Source organism: Peromyscus californicus, unplaced genomic scaffold (genome assembly GCF_007827085.1).
Source record: "Peromyscus californicus insignis strain IS unplaced genomic scaffold, ASM782708v3 Scaffold_7__1_contigs__length_154581171, whole genome shotgun sequence".
In the NCBI taxonomy this organism is placed as follows: Eukaryota; Metazoa; Chordata; class Mammalia; order Rodentia; family Cricetidae; genus Peromyscus; species Peromyscus californicus.
Window position 1 is genome coordinate 56,606,835 of NW_026294595.1, and position 23,153 is coordinate 56,629,987.

Below are 23,153 nucleotides of genomic sequence, written 5' to 3' on the forward strand. Positions count from 1 at the left end.
CTAAACTCTATACAACACAAAAGAGAAGGCTTCCAGCCTTATAAGGATGGAAGCATCCCCACATTTTAAGTCTAGACTAGAGGAGTTATATATGCAGAGATTTCCTAAACTAAAATTTATTATAGATAAGGCATATTATCATCGGACAGTGATCTCTCAGAAAACAGTGTTGTACCACACGTTCCACACTTATCCATTCGCAGACAGGCTTCCTTGTATTTACTAGATCCTTATTCAGCAAGTGTCTCTCACTTGTCCCTTGTGACAAATATCTGATAAGTTCCTCTTAACAAGGAAGTTAAAAAAATCGTTTAACAGTAAAAACCACCTGGAAAGTAAAGGAACATTCCCCCCACTGCAATCTTAGATCATCCAACTACGAAAACAGATGAAGGAAATGCTCAGAGAACAAAGAAGGAGCCTGCCCACTAGGCTACTTTCCTCCCTTGCCTCTGACTTAGAAGCACTGCTGCTGGATGCTGGGATCAGTTTAGTAATCGGTTTCCATTTTTAAATCCTGTAGTGTGGATTTCTCTGCCTTTCTTCACATTTAACCTATTTCTAAACTCTCTGAAATGGCACTGGACACTAAGAAGCATAATACTTCCTTTACCTGTTCTTGCCTGTGCTTGCAAGGGAGAGGAATCATCTGTTTTGTTTACCCTTGCTTTTTTTTTTTTTTTTTCCCATGGCTCATAGAAGTCCTAGACAGACAGGCACTCCAGAATTATTTTCAATGAACTGAAAGAAAGAAGACCCCTTAAATGACTTGGGTCTCGACCTAATCTACTAAATAGCTCCCAGGGGTCCCCAGTGAGTACTCGCTTGCCATTCCCAATGACTGGAGAATACTTGAACAAGAGCAATCACCACTCCTCTCGGACTCTTCTAAGACAGCATTGTCTTGAGGTTACACATCATTTGTCTTCTCTGAAGCCCTGCCTCCTTTCCTTTTAGTCCTCTCCTGAGGAGCTACTCCATTTCATCCCTCAGTCTTCAGATTTAATCCTGTGCCATGGGGATGCGAGTCATTGTATCTATAGAGATAAATTCAAATTTTTAATTCATTTAGAAAAAAATGTGTCCCTTAGTGAGAGTCTAGAATGGAACATAGTATGAAAAAAGCTGAAAATAATCCCAGTTGTGACCTCCCCCCCAACTTCAGGATTGGGTGAGATGCCAGTCATGGAGGGGCCATTGGAGTACAACATGGTACATGGCAGGTGATAAGTACATGAAAAGTAGGCATGATTTACTTGGGGCCAAAAATATTTCAAGAAAGAAGTAGTATTTGAGAGAGAAAAATGTAGATGTAACCAACCGTCTTATTAAATAAGAAACACAGAACCAATACAAAGAAGAAAGCCAAGAGGTCAGAGCTAAGAGCTAAAACCTTACCCTTCCTCCTGCGGTGGTCCTACCTCTCTGAAAGAGAGCTACTTCCTGTGTTAAAGTCTTTATAAAGACTTTCGGTTCTGCCTTCTCATTGGTTGTAAACCCAACCACATGACTGCCTCGTCACTGCCTGTCTGTACAGACCTCCAGGTCTTCTATGGTTGGTATTGAGATTAAAGGTGTGTGTCTTCAATGCTGGCTGTATCCCTGAACACAAAGAGATCTACCTAGCTCTGCCTACCAAGTGCTGGGATTAAAGGCGTGTGCCACCACCGCCCGGCTTTCCTATGGCTTGCTAATAGCTCTGACCCCCGGGCAACTTTATTTATTAACATACAAATAACATTTTAGTACAAAATTAAATATCACCACAGAAAAACATATGAATTTCTCATTATACAAGAAAAGATGAAGGACACTTGGCAAAGCATAGAATGTGTGTTTGTGGAATGAAGAATGGTTGTGCCTGGGAAGAAGATGAGATCTATAAGTAGCATGTGGGATTTGTTTTTAAAATATGGGGTTGAAATGATCAGAGCTCATTATCACAGCATCATTAGCTTATCTTATATATAATATACATATATGTAACAACTCACCTTCAACTTCAGAGACTCCAAAGGCCAGCTTAAATAATGTCACTTTATCTCAGAGACCTCCCAAGGCTTCCTATTGTTCACTTCAGAAAGAGTAAATTTCCCTTTTAATCAAATTGCTATATACTGTAAGATAACAATTTGCCTTTTGTTAACTTGTTCATTATATATACCTCTCATGCATATAATGTGTTTTGCCGATCACTTTTTCTGCATATCAGAACTACACCTTCCTTGCGGTAGCCATCTTGCATGGACACTTGGTGAAGACTCTCTCAGGTCGTCTCTCCTTCCTGCTCCTTAGTGGAATTTCTCCCTTGTTTCACTTAGAATTATTTTCCTGTCTTCTCATTAGTGTGAAGCAATTTGTACATGTACGTCATGTCCATGCTTGTGTTTAAGCCCTCCTTGTAGCCATGGTTCCTGGAGGAAACAGTGTTTTAAATATACTCCTCCTTGACCCCCTTCACCTGCTTGCTCAACACAGTGCATTGTCTTTAGCAAGAGCTCAATAAACATTTGTTAAATTGAATTATCAAAATGATTTATTGGATTTTCAAAGCTAGGGATCATGAGTTAGACAATTTCCTATGTCCTCTGAGCTCTAATCATGCTATTATATGTGTTGACTTAATAAATATTTATCGAATTGAACTGAGATGTGTATACTAAAGCTCAATCTGTGGTTTGACGCATTAGAAAAAATCCATATCCAATGATAGCAGTAAATCATGTGTAAAGTTGTCAGGGAGTTTTATAATGACACCTCTCTTCCCATTTCTACCCAGGGAGCTGTGATGGATGAAATGGAAGCAGCACTCATCGGAGGCGACAAATACGCCGCAAGATTTGGGGAATCCATAGCAAGTCTTGGTGACATTGACAATGATGGCTTTGAAGGTAATTAAAACTCTCAACTTTTGCATTTGATTTCCACATTTAAAATAGTTCAAGGAAGAGACCATGATTGTAGTGTTGTGCTCTTTGCCTTTCTGTTGAAAATGGGGCCAGAATGGTCTGCTATCTAGTTTTTTATAGTATTATGTCAGTTATAGTTGTCAGTTATTGATCTTTACCATGGTTAATTAGAGAGTGATAGTCAAAATATTTTATTGATTCTAAAGATACCATTATTTATAAGTAGCATAAGTCTTTACACCTCTCTAAAAATGATGTCTATCAAACTGTGATATCCATCACTTTTCCATTTTAAAAAGGATACTGATTTTGGAAAGAAAATACGAAGGGTATATGTCATTGGACAATGACATTTAACTACCAGTACAATCCAGAAACTGACCAAAAGTCAGCTTAGTCTGGTTCCAAATCTGGAGCGCATTTTGGTGATGTCTGTTATGCCAGGAACACCCTGTCTGGATGCTGCTTTGCTATAGGATTTGGAAGAGTCCCAGAGAGAGTCACAGCTAGCAATGCTGAGGGTCAGGTGTGAGAATCAAGACAGTGGCTGTCCACCAACTGATACCGAAGCATTTCCGTGATTTAATAAATGGTACCATCTTAACCATGCATGCTGCCTGGACATCAGCCTTGCTATAGAAATACCTGCCTCAATGAACAGCCCCTCTCAGTTTATTACTAAGAGTTAATTGTTCTGACAAAACTGTATACATATGATGAATATGTGTGAGAGGAGACTATACAATTTCCCAGAGTGCAGCAATTTCCTATAATTTAGCAGCTAAGTTCTTAAAATTTATTTTCATGGTTTAGAATTGTGTCTTCTTGATAATATCATTGATAATTAAAATACAGTTTGTATTAAAAAGCAGTCAGAATTACCACTGTGATTGTGAAAAAAAAGTTTCCAGACAATGGTAAGTGATATCATAAGAATAAACTTTCTATTCTTTAGATTTCAGTCAAAATAATTAAAAGCACTGCACATTAATGGATACATTAATATGCCTACATAGAGTCATGTGGCTTAACAATGAAGTGATCTTGCAGCTATGGAATGTTATTTTTCTCCTTCATGTTACATGCATTTACATCACTTAAGCAACGAGATTAGTCAGCATGTCTTTTACTCTTGGGTTTTTTTCACATGAGATCATCAATTTCTTTTCCCAGTGTCATAATCCAATATGAATCACAATAAATTCATTCTGTCATTATTTCAAAACAAGGCATTTTCTGAAATCCTATTTGTCATGTGTGTGTATCCCAAATATATATCACTGGAAGAAGAAATGATCCAGAAGTCATTTTAAAGGAATAGAAAAGTCTAGAAGCTCAAAACTAAGGTCATACAATATCATATATAACATGCCAGATGCTGTTCTATGAAGCTGATGTTTTTTTATCCTGTCATACTAAGCATGCATCTGGTTGTGTTCTCATTCTGTGAGTGAAGAAACCAAGACACATATTAAACACTGGTGGTTCATAGAATAGCAGGGCACAGTAGAGCTGTGGTGGGCATCTAGAGGTATGTCTGGAGCCCCTGCAAGCTAATCATTCTGAAAAAGTGCCCTTCACAACCATCCACACTCTTATTTTCCATGCACAGGCTGTTATGCATAATCTTGAACATTGTGATGTAAGTGTTTTATTTTCTCTAGAAGAGTGGTTGAATTTCTTTGTAAGAGGGATTTTTATATTATGCCATACGCCTTCAGGATCATGAAGACTAGTTTTCAAAGTTCATTCTTGGTATCAAGAATTTCTAACTTTTCTACTGTTTAAATCCAACAGATATTGCTATTGGTGCACCACAGGAAGATGATTTGCGAGGTGCTATCTACATTTACAATGGCCGAGCAGATGGGATCTCATCCACCTACTCACAGGTAAGACAGTATTCGGTCTTCCAAAGAGGCATTGGTGATTAACGTACCCTTGTCACTTGACTGGTAATGTGGACTGCTTTTCTCTTTCAAGTACTTAACATTTTATTTCCCCATATAATATTGGTAAATGATCCTATTTTAAGTGACTGTCAAAATGATTCTCTTTAAACCATTTATTTCCACAGAGTTCTAGTCCATTTTGATTCTTGTCTTTAGCTTATTACTTACTCATGTCTGTGTGGGTGAGACGTCTTATGTTTTCTTAAGGCAATGGCCATGCTTTTCCAAGTATGCCCATTTGGACAGCAGCTGTACTTTCCTGCACTTAAAGTTTCATGCCTCACAGAGCTAGATCATGTTTCTTTCAGTGTACAGTAGTTAAACTGATAACATCTTAATACAATTTTATGACAAAACTCTCATTTCACTTCTGTATCTTGAAAACTCAGAGCATTTCAGTGCATAAAAAGGCCTACATTCAAATTCTGAGAAGTCTTTCCAAAGATTCACTAGCTAGGTGGGTAAATGGCTCTCTAAATTTCATATGGAAGTTAGATACATGTCAAGTAAAAGATATTGAGTTTTTCTCACTGTGAACAGCAACCATGTATTTCTAATTCAGTGTCTGGACATGAAATGAAATAGATAGAACAGACTGATAACAGGGGGTGTTCTTAAATGCTAAGAGGCAATCTGTCTAAGCTAGCAGGCTCTCATCATAAATCTGAATAGTAGGAACTGGTAAATAATAAGAGACACCTTATTTCTCAAATAATTTGTTTATTTATTTATTTATGCTGATTAAGGAAGCAAATGTAGAATTTGAAAAAATTCAGACGGAATAAGAATTGTTTTGGAAAAACTAAGAATTATACTGTAAAATGTTGCCCTTTTCACAACATAAATTTTTAATGACAAAATAGATTTCAGCTGTATTTCAATGTAGGAAATTTTGGCTCTCTTAAAGAGTTTGGTTTATCTAGAATGCATTTGTGAGTTACTGTGCTAGGGCAAGCCTCAGAAGATCCATTATTTAACTAAGCTAATATCTTAGAAATATTAGATATTCAATAACTATTTCCTCTCAAAATTACCCCCCCTTTTTTTTTAGCGAATTGAAGGACTTCAAATCAGTGAATCACTAAGGATGTTTGGACAATCTATCTCAGGACAAATTGATGCAGACAACAATGGATATGTTGGTGAGTAGAGAGAATGTGTCCAATTTCTGGACCAAAGAAAGCACCTTTGTGGATGTTGTTTTATTGTGAACATGGAAAACTGATGTGTAGGGCTTCAGGTCACTTGAGATTGTGTTTCTAAATTTTTAAGGTTTGAAGCTGGGCCTGAAATGATCAAGTAATTTGCCAGTTTTACACTGTTCATGACTTAATGTTAGAGCCCTTGTTCTTGAGAAAGAAGGAAGTACCTAAGAAATCAATCAAACGTGATGAAAAGAAAGGAGAAATCTATTTTAAAAGACGTGAAAGCAGCCTTCTAGATGAATGTTTCTGACTCACAGCATTATGTTTTGGTTGGCAGCAATGTCACAAGTCTCTAGCATGCGTTTTCTTTGCTTTCTTGTGAAAGGATCGCTACTATTTCTGAGTGAATAGATTCAGACATTTGGGGGAATGGATCTGAGGATGCTAGCTTGTCTTTTCCAGTTAATTTTCTGTAAATGGTGTTTTGATACAGTCAAAAGGTGATACACAGTTAAGTATTAGTGGCTGCAAGGTAATTCTCTTTAACTAATGGTGATCATTAATCTATGCTGTTTTTTTCCCCCTCTCCAGATGTAGCTGTTGGTGCTTTTCGGTCTGATTCTGCAGTGTTGCTAAGGTGAGGCGGATGTGTGTCACTGTTTACTGACAATCGGGCCTAATTGTAGTCAATGGGGGGGGGCAGGTTTCAAAAGCAGTGGTCTTTAGGTATTCTCAAGGTTTATTATTAAACTTTGGGGTATTTTCGCTGCCTTGCCTAGAAATAATCAAACAGACCATCAGATAAAGTTGATGGTTTCATATACTCTTGATCTGTACACAAAATATAATCAAGTATGTATCCACATACTGCTGTGTAAGCATTTTAATGTCATTGCTTGGTTTTTGGGAATGTAATTATTGTCTTAAGGTAAAACAATTCTGTAATTAATATGAGTAATTTTATTGCCTTCTTAGGACAAGGCCTGTAGTGATTGTTGAAGCATCTTTAAGCCATCCTGAGTCAGTAAATAGAACGAAGTTGGACTGCACTGAGAATGGACTTCCCTCTGTGTGCATGGATCTAACACTCTGTTTCTCATATAAGGGCAAAGAGGTCCCAGGCTACATCAGTAAGTGTGCCCCACCGAGCTAATGCCTCACTGGAGAGGATTCTCGCTTTTTAACCTGGGAGTCAACTGTGAGCCCCCATTGCTTGTGCCATGAGATCTGACACTTCTTCAGAGAAGAATAGCATAATTTTTTGATTTGCACCTTTTGTCTGTCTTTTTTTGTTCTCAACTTCTTCTAGTAGACGGGGCACAGAGAAGGTTTAGCACTTATGTCAAAAGGCAGTGCTGGGACCATCAGCATTAGTTAAATTTGAACCCCCTCTGCTTAACCTGAGAAATCTTCAGAATCAAAAGGCCGCACCACAGCTCCTCAGTTTGAAAGAGCACCATTTTTATTGCTATTACTACTTTTCTAGCAGTAATGGAGATGGAACTGAGGGCCTTGGGGATTCTGGGCAGGTGCCACACTACTGAATTACATTTTCAGCCATACTGAGCTCATAAAACCTGGAGCTAATGTAGGTAGGAAGGAGTAAGAGGCACAAGGTTATTTTTCTTAAAATATATGCTCTCATATTTGGATAAAGAAGCTTACCTGGAGAATATATATACATATTTTATATATATATATATATATATATATATATATATATATATATATATATACATATATGTAATGTGCTGCCAAAATCAGCTCTGAGAATTGTGCCCATTTTCTATATATAGGGAACTCCTAACTTTCTGCCATATAGAATGTAGCATTGATATGGATCATCCAAGAGAATAGTTAATAGAAACTATTTAACACACAAACACAGATAATATTAGAATAGCTACTAATAAAAGTGGCCCACAGTAGGTTATACATATACTCGAAATTATCATAATTTGGATATTAGTAATTTGTGAAACTGATTGTGCAATAACCTTATAGGCTGCTTTTATATGAAGATCATAGAGGCCATCAAATACTTATTGAGCCAAACTTTGTATGTATAATAGAGGTTCCAGTCTGAACAAGTCTGTTATGTAATAGGCAGAATGAACCAGCATCTGTACTTTATGAGACTCATTTTTAATAATGCTCTTGAAAAGCCCTAGCCAGAGCTGGAGTAATAAGATGTGCAAACCCTCATCTGGTTATTGGCACCTGGGGAGTGTGACCCAGAGTGAATTACACATTAGCATAGACAAGCTGGCGGATTATCTGAAAGATACACATGAATGGACACGGCTGGTTCCTTGTTCTTCCAACCCAATTGCACTGGGTATTTCTCTTAATATCTGGTAACAAATGTATGGCACTCATAAGTAGTCACAGTGTTCTTCTAAAACATGCTTTATAATTGTCATCAAATGACTTCTTGTTAAGAATAATCCACGCAGGAGGGTTGTTTGAAGCCAATGTGTTCTGTCTCTTGATGGAATAGGCTTTTATTTTCCTCTTTTCCTTTACCTTTGCTTTGGACTCAATTGATGAATCTATAGATGGCTACTTCAGCTGCAGCCCTCTGGGTTATTAAATTATAGTTATTGAAATTTTAAAGTCAGTTGATTTGGACTTTATTTTTTAAGTTAAATGATGGTTGAAAGATTTATTTGAAAATAAGTGTAAGAGTAAGGCAGGTTTTATGCTTATGTTGCCTTGAAATGAGTGGATAAAATACCTCAGAAATGTAAATTGCTCCTAAAATATAAATGAATGATGCAGGCAATATATAAATCCTTTAGTATTGCAATTACACATCACTACCCCTATGCAGTGAGGGCACTCAGTGGAGTGCTGGGCTTCACTCACTTGTAAAGAGCCCACTTAGATTCAGGAAATGGGGCTTACTTCCTTGCTATAATCTGCCTGGATGATTTTATGACTTTTTTAATCCCCCATTTTTTTCTTCTGATCTGGGGATCTTCCTTTTCAGCTAAATATTTGCTATGTCAGATTTGAAATCCACTCTTCAAGCCACTAGAATAGTTGAAAGTTTATGTATTTTTGCTTTTGCACAGATTAATTCTAGAGGGTCAAACTGTGAGTAGCAAAGTCATAGAGGATGAATAATTGTGATTCACTGAAAGGAAGGTGATTTTTTTTTTTTTAGTAAACCGTTTTACAAAGGTGTGGCTTATGACCTGTATTTTCATTTTGTATAGGAAAATTAAAAATATCAAGCCTTCCAATAAGAAACAGACATAAGTGAATCTTACTGTATTTGAAGTTAGCCTTGAATCACACAAAATAGATTCATCCTGAGCAATGCTGGAGCTCAGAGCGCTGTCTACACTTTTGTCACCAGGTGCTGTGTAGACAAAAGTGACTCCAAAGACTTGCATCAGTAGTAGTGATTTTGATAGTGTGGTTTTCATATTCTTACATGGAAGACTTAAGCAAATAACTGAAGATGTTAATAATGAAAACTTGAAGTTACTAAATCATTTTTTATTTTATTAAAAACAGTTTTGAAAGTACATTTTATTTCTCTTTTGTACTTCAGTTTAACTGTTTAAAAGCAATCTAATGAGAGAACTTGAGGTGTTTCCAATATGACGTATGACTGTTAACATCTCAGTGCCCTGAGCAAGTACGCTGATCATGGTTCTTTCTCTACTTTTGCAGCTTTGTTTTACAATGTGAGCTTGGATGTGCACAGAAAGGCAGAGTCTCCATCGAGATTTTACTTCTTCTCCAATGGCACTTCCGACACAATCACAGGGAGCATACGAGTGTACAGCAGTGGAGAGAAATGTAGGACACACCAGGCATTCATGCGGGTAAGGAAAACTGCTTAGTATGAAATATAGATATCCATATTGTTCATGCAGCTGCAACTTACTGTATAATGTGTGTTTATGGACTGTTAGCTTCCTGTCCCTGTTAAAACATCAGGCAGCATCAAACCAGGGGCTGTAAAGTCCACTTCCTGAGGTATCTTTGACTTGGTCTGATCACATTTGCCTTGCATCTGGAGACTTGCTTTTCCTGTCCTACAGTTGCTGTTTCCCTGTCCTCCTTCACCCACTTGCTTGGAAATAGACCTGAGACATTCTGTTGAGCCACAGCTCTTTTCTATAGCGTGTTTGGGGCGCTGGGGTAGTGGGGATGTTACTCCATTTTTCATGACCCCCAGCTAGGCAGAAGCCAGCACAAATATATTTGGACTTTTTGTTTCTGCTCCAGCTTTGTTGAGGTGTCGGTGGGAGATTGTACAGTTGTGGCATGGTGGAGCTCATCTGTGGACCAGGATGACAGCTCTCACGATGGTTTGGGAGCTATCCTGCCAAAGCACAGTGAATTTCATGTTTCTTTTATTAAAACGCTCATTCCCAAACCGAGCATCATGATCCTCACATTGGTTAAATTTTTGCATATGAAGCTGTGCCAGGTTTTTTTTCATTAGGGAACCGTGTACTTCATCAGGAAATCTATTGTCACAAGAAAGCCAAACTGTTCCTAGGAGCCCTTTCTGAGATTTGAAATAGTAGCCCCAGCTTAGAACTTAATTTTCCCTCAGATACTTATTCCGGGAAAAGGCAAACAGGCGTTAAGACTGGTACACTGTGCTGTGTGGAGAGCCCTAATCCCCAAGCTGTTTCTCCATATCCCTTCACAGGGTTTATAGTGTTAGAATGAAGCTATTCAGAGCCAAATGCAGAGAAGGATACTTATGTAGCCATCAGTTTTGTGGGGATTTGGAAGGTTCTGTTCTTTTCTTCCTTCACAGATGTGTTTTGACTTCTATTAGTCAATTACAAGAGAGAATGGCTGAGGCGGTTTTCAGGGCAAAAAGAAGACCAGCATTAGATGTTCTCAAGGAAACACGTTGTGTTTAAGTTGTAAAAATAGCAGCAAATTGAGCTGGTTTATTTTGTCCTGTTCTCTGGCGATGTTCCTATGAATTAGGGATTGTCCAAACTGCACATCTTCTTCTGAGCACATTTGGAGTAGAATTACACTTTATCAAAGGTTTCCATTCTCTGTTCTATGTATCCTCAAAGAATCACCATGGCTTTTATGATAATAGGGTGCACTGTTGACTTTAGGGCCTATCATGAATGTTCTATTACTTATCATCATCATCATCATCATCATCATCATCATCATTACTATTATTATCGCAAGGCTAGAGAGCAGTGACAGTCTGCTAGGCAGACTCTCTAGCACTTAACTGCACCCCAAGTCCTATACTATAGCTGAAGTTTTCCTGGTCCTGCCCGGTTCCCATGGCCCTGTGGCCGCTTGGACCCAAATAAACACACAGAGGCTTATATTAATTAAAACTGCTCGACCATTAGCTCAGGCTAACTATTGACTAGCTCTTACACTTGAATTAACCCATAATTCTTATTTATGTTTAGCCACATGGCTTGGTACCTTTTCTCAGTTCTGCCTTCACATCTTGCTTCCTCTGTGTCTGGCTGGTGACTCCTGACTCAGCCTTCCTATTCCCAGAATTCTCCTCTCTGCTTATCCTGCCTATACTATACTTCCTGCCTGGCTACTGGTGAATCAGCATTTTATTTATCAACCAAATCAGAGTAACACACATTTACAGCATACAGAATGATATTCACAGCACTTCTCTTTTTCTTTCTATTTAAAAGGAAGGTTTTTAACTTCAACATAGTAAAATTGTGTATAACAAAACAGTTCTTAAGCAAGAATTACAGTTACAATATCTAGTCTATTTGTATTTGGCAAAATTAAAGAAAATACCCTATCTATTTGTGAATCTAAGGTTTCATATCTATGTTATCTCTTATCATAAGAAAGGAAAATTATAACTATCTAGTCTTCAACTACATCAAAGACCTCAGAAGGATATAATATTACCTAAGTAAACAGGAAGTACATTATAAGCAACTTTCAAAAATCTAGAATGACAGAGACAGCTGGCTGCCTGGACAGTCATCCAAAGGTCATCTGTAAAGCTGGGGCAGCTGTTTTCAGCCCACAGGCCTAGAGTCTCTCAGTCACTTCTCTCTGTGTCCTGTAGAATATCTGGCAGTTTCCTCTGCGAGGCAGGAACCCAAAGGACCATTTTGCCAAGCAAAGTTCAGTGGTCACATTCCTATGGGTCCTGCATGTCCAGTAGATATATCATTTTGTCACGAAGTCCAGGCAAGAACAGTTTCTTACCCAAATGGCTATTTTTGCCAAGAAGAAGATAAACTCCATTTAGAATGTCTTAGATGTCCATCTTCCTCTCTGAAGTAAATCGGTCCTGCCAGGAGCAGACATATCTCACTGTCCAGAAAGTCCAAATTTTTAAAACATTTTAAATGCCTCATTCTGTAGGTCTTTGAAGTGTTTGAAGATTACCTACCTAATTGAATTGTATCTATGTATACCTAGAAAACTTAACATGACTATAAGTTTGACTATCATAGAAGACTAATTATTAATCTGTATTTGTTAATTATCCATTACAATCTAAATGATTTACATCAACATAATACCTCAAATGAGAGTGTATATATATATAATATGTATATATATATATACAGTATAAAAAATTAAGTTTAAACTTGTATCAATAAACTAAAATCCATAGCAATGTAAAACATTTTTAAACAAGCTGTTGCTCTTTAAAAACAGGTTCATTAATCTACCCTTTCATCCTATCATATCTACACTATTCCCTTTTCTTCTTTAGAAAGAAATTATATTTATAATCAACCTGTTTTAAATTAAAATATTGGTTTTCCTCTGTCCCACACCAGGAGGCTCTTCTGATATGGGACAGAAGAATCTCTCAAACTTTTCTTTTAGCAATATGCTTGAGTTTAGAGAAGGAGTGAGCCAATTCCATCTCCAAAGCCAGCTTGGTATATTTGGGAATTTGGGCGTAGCTTCTCTTACTACTTCCTGCTGGATGAGGGTGCTTTATTCTTATGGGGACACAAAGAAAATTTTAGGATTATGGGGTTGTCCGTGAGGCTGTATTGTCTGAGCCAGTTGCCTTGAAACCGTTCTGGATGTTGGATCATCTGGGCTATAGTGTCATCGGAGACCTTTTAAGGGGTTTTGACTGGTCAAACCTGATGTATCTTAATCTGGAACAAATCCATAGCCTCTTGCCTTCTGTGGAAACAAAAGCAGAGTCTCCTTTCATCTTTAGATCCAAATTTTGAAGTCAAGGTACCTTTAAAATATACATATTGGTTTAACTGAGCAGCCTTTACAATCAAATGTCTCTCTGCACTTAAAAATCCCAAAGACAATATAATCCAGACTCTCTGTGTAATATACATCTTTACATGGCTTATTTTTTATATTACCTTTACTGTCTCTTTAAAGACTTTATTTTTAAAAATTATTTTTATATAACTCCATATATTCCCTTTTTTCTCTCTTTTAAGCCTACATACATTTTTACACACATTATAAACTATTTCATCTGAATCTGTCTTATTGTGTAACTATTGCTTTAAACTGCAGTGACTAGTACTGAAGCAGAAGCCTTGGCTGCTGGCTCTGCCCAACTCAGCTTCCCAACATGGCAGAACTAAGTTACCACCAGCTGTGGGGGAACCATGCTCACCGCCGATGCTGGAAAGCAGTGGGTCTATGTGTCCATCCAGCAGCATGTAGCCCAGAAATCTCTCTCTCTCTCTCTCTCTCTCTCTCTCTCTCTCTCTCTCTCTCTCTCTCTCTCTGTACTAGCAAAGATTAAATCCACCAGGCACCACACTGTGCAGCTTGGAGTTACCTCTGTGTACTGTGGCAGAAATCCACAGCCATGCTATAGGTCATGCCCACACACCATGAACCCACCATACTGTAGTTCAAGCCTGCATGTTGCGGCGTCTCACCGCCCGCATAAGACATGAAGTAAGAACCTGTTTTTGGCTCCATTTAGAATTGCTTATTAAGTATTGTCAAGTTTTAGGTGGAAACTTGAGCCATTGGGCACCATTTGTAGCTGAAGTTTTCCTAGTCCTGCCCAGCTCCTGCAGTCCTGCAGTTGCTTGGATCCAAGTAAACACACAGAGGCTTATATTAATTAAAACTGCTCAACCATTAGCTCAGGCTAACTATTGACTAGCTCTTACACTTGAATTAACCCATAATTTTATTTTATTTTATTTTTTTTTTTTGGTTTTTCAAGACAGGGTTTCTCTGTATAGCTTTACGCTTTTCCTGGATCTCGCTCTGTAGACAAGGCTGACCTCAGACTCACAAAGATCCACCTGCCTCTGCCTCCCGGGTCCTGGGATTAAAGGTTTGTGCCACCACCACCTGGCCCATAATTCTTATTTATATTTAGCCACGTGGCTTGGTACCTTTTCCCAGTTCTGCCTTCACATCTTGCTTCCTCTGTGTCTGGCTGGAGACTCCTAACTCAGCCTTCCTGTTCCCAGAATTCTCCTCTCTGCTTATCCCGCCTATACTATACTTCCTGCCTGGCTACTGGCAAATCGACATTTTATTTATCAACCAAATCAGAGCAACACACATTCACAGCATGCAGAATGACATTCCCATCGATATACTATAGTGAGCATTCAACTACAGTATCTAGTGATGGGATGGGATGTTATGATGCATGGCTTTAAGAAGTCACTGTTTGCTCCAATGCCTTTTCCCCTTTTCTAAGTTACTTTGAATTTTTTAAGCAAAGGAGGTTTTTGTTAAAAAAAAAAAAAACTCAACTTCATAAATACAAATGCCACGGGTGACTTCCACCTTCATTTACAGCAAACCCAGAGAAGATCTAGGAACCACCAAAGCAGGGGCCACAGCTCTGAGTTCTGCTGAGGAGCGGTAGCCACTGCTGTGGAAGGGGGCACAAGCGTCAAGAATGGCAGTTTCCCACCCTTGCCTATGTGCTTGCCCACACCCATTGGAAACATTAGCTTCTTACGCTACACTGTTGAAAGAATAGGACAGCAACCCCAAATCCCTCTCCCCTCTCTCTTCCCAATAAAATAGAGATAAAGATGGGCAGTGACCTGGCTGGTTCTTCTGTTCTGTAAAGATGTCTAATATCAAAAATGTACACATTTGACTTAGAACCCCTCAAAATGAAATGTGCTGATATTTCTTGATATTGTATTCAGGGGGGCTAGGGATGTGGCTCAGCTTGTTGATCACTCAAAGAACATGAGTTTAGTCTCCAGCATAATAAGTGTCAGTTAGCTCACAACCGCCTGTAACTCTAGTTCCAGGGGATCTGACATTTTCTGGCCTCCTGTTACTCCCACATACATCTCTTCATGTCTCTCTCTCTCTCTCTCTCTCTCTCTCTCTCTCTCTCTCTCTCACACACACACACACACACACACACACACACACACACACGCATGCATGCACACAAATGCACTCATGCACACACATGCATCTACACACACATACACACATATGTGTCAAATACGTGTTATACAGACATACACATAAATAAAAATAAAAACAAATCTTTAGATTAGTGTACTCAGGCCTAGGACACTCAGGATTCAGAGGACTTCCACCTGGGAGATATCAACTAAACTCACTTTATTCACTCACTATGTTCTCTAATACATTGTGTCGTATTGAGACACTTACACATTATCAGTGAATGAAAATTAGCAAGACCCCCTTCACATAGTTTCTGGGACAGTGTGAAGAGGTAAAAACACACTGAAAAAGAAACCTTCAGTATTCTAGAAGATATACAGATAAGGCAAAAGCATATAAAGAAGGTAGGGAGGCGGGAAATGAATAGGGTGCGATATAAATAAGAGTAGTAGGGCTCATTTGGGAAGTGACATCTAAGTAAAGACTTCGAAGGAGTGAGGATATTGCCCATGCACACAATGCAAGGCAGTGGCTCCCAACTTCACTGTGTAACAGCAGCACCTATAGGACTTTTCAAATACTACATGCTAGACTGTGGCTAGAGTCATTGACTGCATGGGCCCGCAGAAGACACGAAGATTTGCCATTCTGCCAAGTTCCCGGGTAATATTAGTGCTGCTGGCTCAGGAACCATATTTTGAGAATCTTAGACACAGGAGCAGAAGGTTTTAGGAGCTAGGCAAAATGCATCAGGACAAGAAGGTGGCAGGTTATTTTAAGGGACAATGGAGAGTTGAGGTTGACTAAGAAATGAGCAGTAGGGATGGGCAGAACACTTGCAAGACAGACCTGTCAGGATCTGTGGGTTTTTCTCTGAGTGAGATGGAGATCTAGTATAGAAGTTTGAGCTGGGTGTATATGAGTTCAGTATGAAAAGCACTCTAGCTGCTGTGAAGAGGGTATTGGTGGATAATAGGTAACAAGCATTGACACAGAAAACACTCCTGATCTCACTAAGGTGAGAGTGATGTTTCCATCAGCGGCAGTGGTAACAGATGGTTTGAGAGGTGTTTGAAGACAGAGTCCATGCTACTTACTAACAGATGCTATATCAGATGCTTGAAAGGGAGATTCATCAAGATGACTACAGAGTGTTAGTCCAAGCAACTAGATATATCATTTCTATCAATTAAGACAAAATATTGCAAAAGAAACAACTTTTGCTTGGAACATTCTATTGTTCAGTTGTTAACTTGCTGAGATGGAGACACATTTACCTTCCCAAATTAATATTAGTTAACCACTGGTGTATAATAACCCATGCTTGGAAAGAGACAAGAGGAATACGTCATCATCAATACCCTGAGATTCAGTAATCCAGTGTCTTAGCAGTAATATGTTCTATTAAAATCATGAAACCTACCTGCTTACCTATGTAGTAGATTGTGTTAGCTTTCTGTTGCTGGTACAAAATACCTAAGGTGGATCAAATTATAGGAAGAGAAGCTTCTTTTGCTTTCTGTTTTCATTACATGGTTGTCCAGCTCTGTTGTTTGTGAGCCTAGGATGGAACAGAGCATATTGGTGGAAGAGGAGTGTGAATTGTTCACTTCATGGGGACCTATGAGACAGAGCCTCTGCCAGCCAGGAAAAAAGACTGGGAGGAAGAGCCTGGAATCAAGTTAGGCCCAGGACACACCCCTTTGAATTAAGGCCCACCTGCTCAGTTTCCACTGTTTTCCAGTAGCTAATCAAAATAGGGAACCGTAAAAGAATTAGCTTGTTGATGAGATCAGAGTCCACTCGACCTAATCCCATCCAGACATACCACCTCTGCACTTGTTGTACTAGAAACCAAACCCAACAAATGGGCCTTTGAGGGACATATCAGATCTAAACCGTAATGCCTTAAGCTCTGATATTTCTGAAAGTTTGGTTTTTAAATGAAGATAGTTTATTTTGTCATGTAAGTCCTTTACATGGTTTGTAAAGTTCATCTTCTTACCATAGTCATTGTTTCAAGAATAATCAGTGTTTTGTTTGTGTTATTATCTGTCACAACTGCTTACAGTTTTCAGCAACATATGTACAAAGCTTAATGAAGTGTTATTTGCAAAGAAGTTAGGTTTTAAGCACAGGAGACTATCAGCTGGTCCATATATCAATATATTTCTGCTCCAAGGCTGAGTGCCAGCAAACTGTATAACTGTAGTGATACTGTGGCATTCTAGTTGCAGACTGAGTGTTGCAACTCAAGCTAATTCCTTCATAGATTGCAGGGATGTTGAAGGAGGATAATCTCTTTCAATAATTCTGTTTTTGTAGTCTTATTACAAAGGGCACAAAAATGAATAAATGTTTAACAAGTTTCTAGATGCTGTATTGTCTGTGCATTTTAAAGTAATTCATTTTTGGTGAATCAATAAGGTTTACGGGGATTACTCACAGGAATATGGTGAGGGGTTACTTACAGGAGCAGAAATGACTCAAAGACAGTTGAATATCCAAAGTCCAACCTAACATAAGTTACAGTTCACAAAAGCAGGGAAACCTGGACACACTGCGCAGCTGGCAGGCAGCTTACCAAGTTGGAGAATGTGTAGCAGGCTTTCTTTGGGGTCACCAACCAGCTCCCAAATCATAACATGGAGGTTTATTATTAGTTACGAATGCTTGGCATTATCTTAGGCTTGTCCCACTAGCTCTTATAACTTAAATTAACCTGTTTCTCTTTATCTATGTTTTGCCTTGAGGCTTTTTACCTTTCTTTCATTCTGTATGTCCTACTCTATGTCTGGCCAGCTGACCCTGAGTGTCTTCCTCTCTTTCTCCCTCATTCTCCTCCCTCCCCTTTCTCTCTCCTAGAGACTAGATTTCTTCTCCTACTCATTCTCTCATTCTCATTCCTGCCAGCCTTGTCTATCCCTCTACTGCTAGCTATTGGCTGTTTAGCTTTTTATTAGACCAATCAGCTGCCTGAGGCAGGCAAGTTAAAACAGTAACATATCTTCACATAGTTAAACAAATGCAGCATAAACAAATATAATAAATCTTTACGTGATTAAATAAATGCAGCATAAACAAATGTAACACATCTTTACATCATTAAAAAAGTAGCATAAACAAATGTAATACATCTTTATGTAGTTAAAGTAATAGTCCACAACAAGAGTGTTCTTTCTAGATAGTTCAATTGGCCTAAGTCCCTTCCAAGCAATCAGTAGGTTTCTGCTTTTTTCCTGGGTCAAGGATGAACTGAGCCAGTTTGCTTCAACACATGCTTTCCACCATGATGTTCTGCCTCATCACACGGGGCCCAGGAGCAATAGAGTCAAGTGACAGTGGACTGAAATCTTTGAAACAGTGATTTACACTGTTTTTCAGATACTTTGTGGAAGCTATGGAAAAAATGATTCAAACATAAAAGGATAAAGCTTGTGACCAGGTGTTGTGTAAAGGTTTCCTCTGAGACTAAAACATTCTATCTGGCAGCAAAGTTCCTTAAGACAGAAATCAAACAACCTCAAAATAGCCTCAGAAAGTCCCTGAAACTGACCAGATTCACTAGGTCATTTCCTCCTCAGAATAAACAATAAAGAGTGCTAAGATTTACTTTAAGAGGAGCCAAGCTGAAAGGAAGACTCTCAGACAAGCCAAGGTAGGAGAATTCTTCAAGGGAAAAGTGGAACCTTAGGATGGATGTTCTTTCTCCAAATGCTATATCTGACAGTTCAGTTCATATTTGTTGTTGGTTGTTTTTTACTCTTTTTGGGGGGTCTGACACCTAGCTCCTAAATAAATCACACACAGAGGCTTATTCCTAATTATAAATGCCCAGCCTTATCTTGGCTTGTTGCTTGCCAGCTTTCCTTAACTTTAAATTATCCTGTCTACTTTTTGCCTCTGGGCTTTTCCCGTTCTCTTACCTCTGTAAACTTACTTTTACTCTCACTCTGTGACTTGCTGTGTAGCTGGGTGATTGGTCCCTGGAGTCCTCCTCTGGCTACTTCTTTTCACTCCTCCATCTCTTTTCTTCGACCTCCTCCTCCTCCTCCTCCCAGATTTCTCCTTCTATTTATCCTCTCTGCCTGCCAGCCCTGCCTGTTTCTCTCTCCTGCCTTGCTATTGGCTGTTCAGCTCTTTATTAGACCATCAGGTGTTTTAGACAGGCACAGTAACACAGCTTCACAGAGTTAAACAAATGCAACATAAACAATAGTAACACACCTTAAAGTAATATTCCCCAACATTACTCTTTATTTCTTTCTAATTCATACTTCATCCTAAAATAGACTTGTGTGGTAGCTAACGGATGAAAGAAACAAAACCATAGAGAGATGGTTGAGAAAAGGTAGCAGTTTCTTTGGAACCTAATGAAAATGGGTGTGTGTGTGTGTGTGTGTGTGTGTGTGTGTGTGTGTGTGTGTGTGTGTGTCAGTGGTTGTATCAGTCTGAATATACTAAAAGTAATAGATTTTTACACATTAGTGGAATTATTTGCATTGCATGGGACCTGTATCTCAATAATGGCATTTTTTTTTTAAAAAAAGCATCTCCATAGGCCTCTCCAGTGTTAATAACATGGCCCTCCTTCCCCTGAACTCATGCACAAATGTGTTAGAATAATTATGCTCGCACATCTATGTGGATTCATGATTGACAGACTGTGATAGAGGTACTAAATTAACTTCCAATCTTTTGACTCTTCATGTGCACAATGGACCCATGAGTAAGTATCTTCAAATGTTTATGCCTTGACATAATATTTACCTTCATATTTTGACCAGCTCTATTGAAAAAAATTCCTCTTGTAGCTAAGTGTAATAAGAAGATATGGACCTACAGTTTAGTTCTCAAGTTGGTCAGACATACAGAGTTCTATGAAATAGAAAGAATACAGAATTTGGCTAATTTTAGGTATGAGCTAATTTGCATTCATGTGGGTACTATTTTATGAAAATTCACATAAAAATGTGGCCTTGAATTTTCATTATTTTAATGTCAGTTCAAATATAAACTTGTAAGCAAATTTCCTGAATACCTACCCTCCCAAATATTTCTCTATCACTCTAAGACATTTTTAATATTTTATTTAGCTTCTGTCTTTACATGGGGCTGATAAAGTTAAATAAGTGTGATTTTCTTACAAAAGCACATGCACATTTCATATATTATGAGAAAGCATAATTAATAGCAAATTAGGATAATGAAAGTAATGTACACCAGATGTAGAGAAGACCTCATGGAAAATTAGTATGAATTAGATAACATGTGATTTGGTCAAAGCAAGCTTGTTGAGAAGAATTAAAACAGTGGACATGTGGAGGGACATTCAGTGGCTGTCTAGTTCCTATGCCCGGGGAATAGTTTAATCAAGTTCGCTATTGTAATACTCAGGGCTTCAAGCTGTTCAATTTTCACAAGTCGATAACTTGGGATTTGGGTTTTGATTTGCAGCATTCTGATATGGTCAAGGTTTCCTGTTGAGATGATCATTTACCAAATAATTTAATAAAGAACATCTGGAGACAAAGAATAAAAAAGTAATCAGGTATCCCAACACTGAGTTCAGGCTCCAGCTCTTTCAGGTGCCATTGATAACTATAAATCTAATAATTGCTACAATGCCATTTTCTATTTAATGTTCTTTGAGTGACAATAATCCCACTTTCTTATGCCTCCAAATGTTTCTCAGCATTTATTAAACTAAATTTCAGTATTTGGTTGGCTGAATTATATAGCTACATTTGAAGTAATACATATGTAACATTATAACATCTAGGTATTTTACATACCTTATGCCATCTAACCATCCCAGCAGTATGTAAATATCACCACCGTCATTGCCATTGTCATTTTCAGGTATTATAGCAAATCATAAACAAAGTAAATAAATAACCTGGCCAAGGTTGTACAGGTGGTAATAGACCTGTTACAGGGTCTCTAGGTTCTTGTCTTCTTGAAGTAAATGATTCAGTTGAGAGCATAGATACTTTAAGTAGAAGTTTATTTAACAAAGTAAAGCAAAATTTTTGCTCCAAGAGAGACTGGAGAAAGCTCCCCCAAAGGAGGGCTCACATCCCAGTGGGTTCTGCACTGTGAATTTTTAAGAAGCTTTTATGACTATCTAAGGGATGGGTGGCATACTCAAAGGTAAAGTGAGTGACTCTTCCCATCACAAATCATGGTGGGCCAGATACTCTTTAGAATATTTTTTCCCCATGATCCTCTAAAAGACCATATTAGAGATCCAAACCATGACATAAATGACACCATAATGAAGCTGAGGTCTTTTCAAGATAAAGACTCTTCGTTACTGCACATATGTAGGAAAATGCCCTAGATCCCCAATTCTCATACAGTGGTAATAACTTATGTCTGTCATCAAAGACATTTAACCAGGAGGCGTTCTAATGTCAGGAGACATAGCTACCCAAATTCAGCTATCACATCTTACGTCTAAGTTCTGTTTAGACAGCTTGAGGATCTCATGATCATCTGTCAGTTAAGACTTTTTTTTTTTTTTAATTGAAGCTTTATCATGAAGGCTGTGGCCAAGGTTTTGGATACCTTTTCTGGTTATACAAACAGGAGTTCTACCTCTCAGCTTTTACCTAACAGACCCAAGATTTGAACACTAATTTTCTACCTTTAGACCAGATATTTTTTCTTTTTTTTTTTTTTTTTTTTGGTTTTTCGAGACAGGGTTTCTCTGTGTAGCTTTGCGCCTCTCCTGGAACTCGCTTGGTAGCCCAGGCTGGCCTCGAACTCACAGAGATCCGCCTGGCTCTGCCTCCCAAGTGCTGGGATTAAAGGCATGCGCCACCACCGCCCGGCGAGACCAGATATTTTTTAAGCATAGTATATGAGTATCCATAATGTGAATAAAAGATGAAACAATTGTATCCTTTCTATTTATAATTGTGAAAAGGACATTGACTAAGTGCAATCTTTTATGTAGTATGTACCACCTTTATAAACTTATTTAATTGATTTCTATCATGTGAATAATACAGCAGTAATCTTAAAAAATAGATTTTATCTTACCTATTAAGTACTATTGATTGCTAGCTCATTAAAATCAAGTCTTTTAATTTGCTTCTAGGAAGTGATCTTTAAGCCATGTTCCAATAGTGAAATAACCATAGATAAATAAAACCTGGACCACTGATGTTACTCAGCAGAAGCATTGTGAGTCTGCTTTCAGGAACTCAAATACAAGATTTTAGTATAGGTTAATGTGGGGAGACAAGGAATTCATGACAGAATGTGTAAAAAGCAGATGAAGTCCTGAGTGAATATATATTGTTGACATGGGCACTCCCAGGCCAAGGACCCAATGCCTCAGACCCATGGTAATGGCAAAGCCTTCTTCATGTGGGTCAGCCTTGGAACTTGCAAAACCTTTCTCTGATCAAGGTGTGGATGTTGACAGTGTGTGCAAGTAGGAGTATTTATGAACAATTGACTGGTGTGTGCAAAAACTAGCAACAGCAACTTCTTTACAGATGTTCATGGCCTGAAACTTCTGGCTTATAGGAAACTCTTACTGAGACTAGCTAACCTCTGTGCTATACATAATAAATGCATCGAGGTGCCCAGTTATTGTATAGTTGGTACCACTCCATCAGAGTGCACAGTCCACCTGACCCCAGTTTTTCGGTATATGTGTCTGTGTGTTTATGCTTTCTTCATAACTCCCTGTACCCAATATGTCTACCTTGGAGCCACTTGAAGATGTGGCAGGGTTAAAAAAAAATTCTATCTGTCTGTAGTGAAAATAATTGTTTCTTGAATAGCCT

The 23,153-nt window shown here is 38.4% G+C and overlaps 1 protein-coding gene across 2 annotated transcripts in view; it reads left to right on the plus strand.

Moving 5' to 3' along the window:
- The window catches only part of Itga4 (integrin subunit alpha 4), a 78,971-nt gene that overhangs the window by 26,973 nt on the left and 28,845 nt on the right, over positions 1 to 23,153 (plus strand). For both annotated transcript variants that reach the window (XM_052724485.1, XM_052724486.1), the window contains exons 10-15: positions 2,780 to 2,891; positions 4,707 to 4,801; positions 5,913 to 6,003; positions 6,598 to 6,643; positions 6,982 to 7,136; positions 9,691 to 9,845. In XM_052724485.1, coding sequence (XP_052580445.1) covers positions 2,780 to 2,891; positions 4,707 to 4,801; positions 5,913 to 6,003; positions 6,598 to 6,643; positions 6,982 to 7,136; positions 9,691 to 9,845 — 654 coding nt within the window. The remainder of the gene's footprint in view (positions 1 to 2,779; positions 2,892 to 4,706; positions 4,802 to 5,912; positions 6,004 to 6,597; positions 6,644 to 6,981; positions 7,137 to 9,690; positions 9,846 to 23,153) is intronic.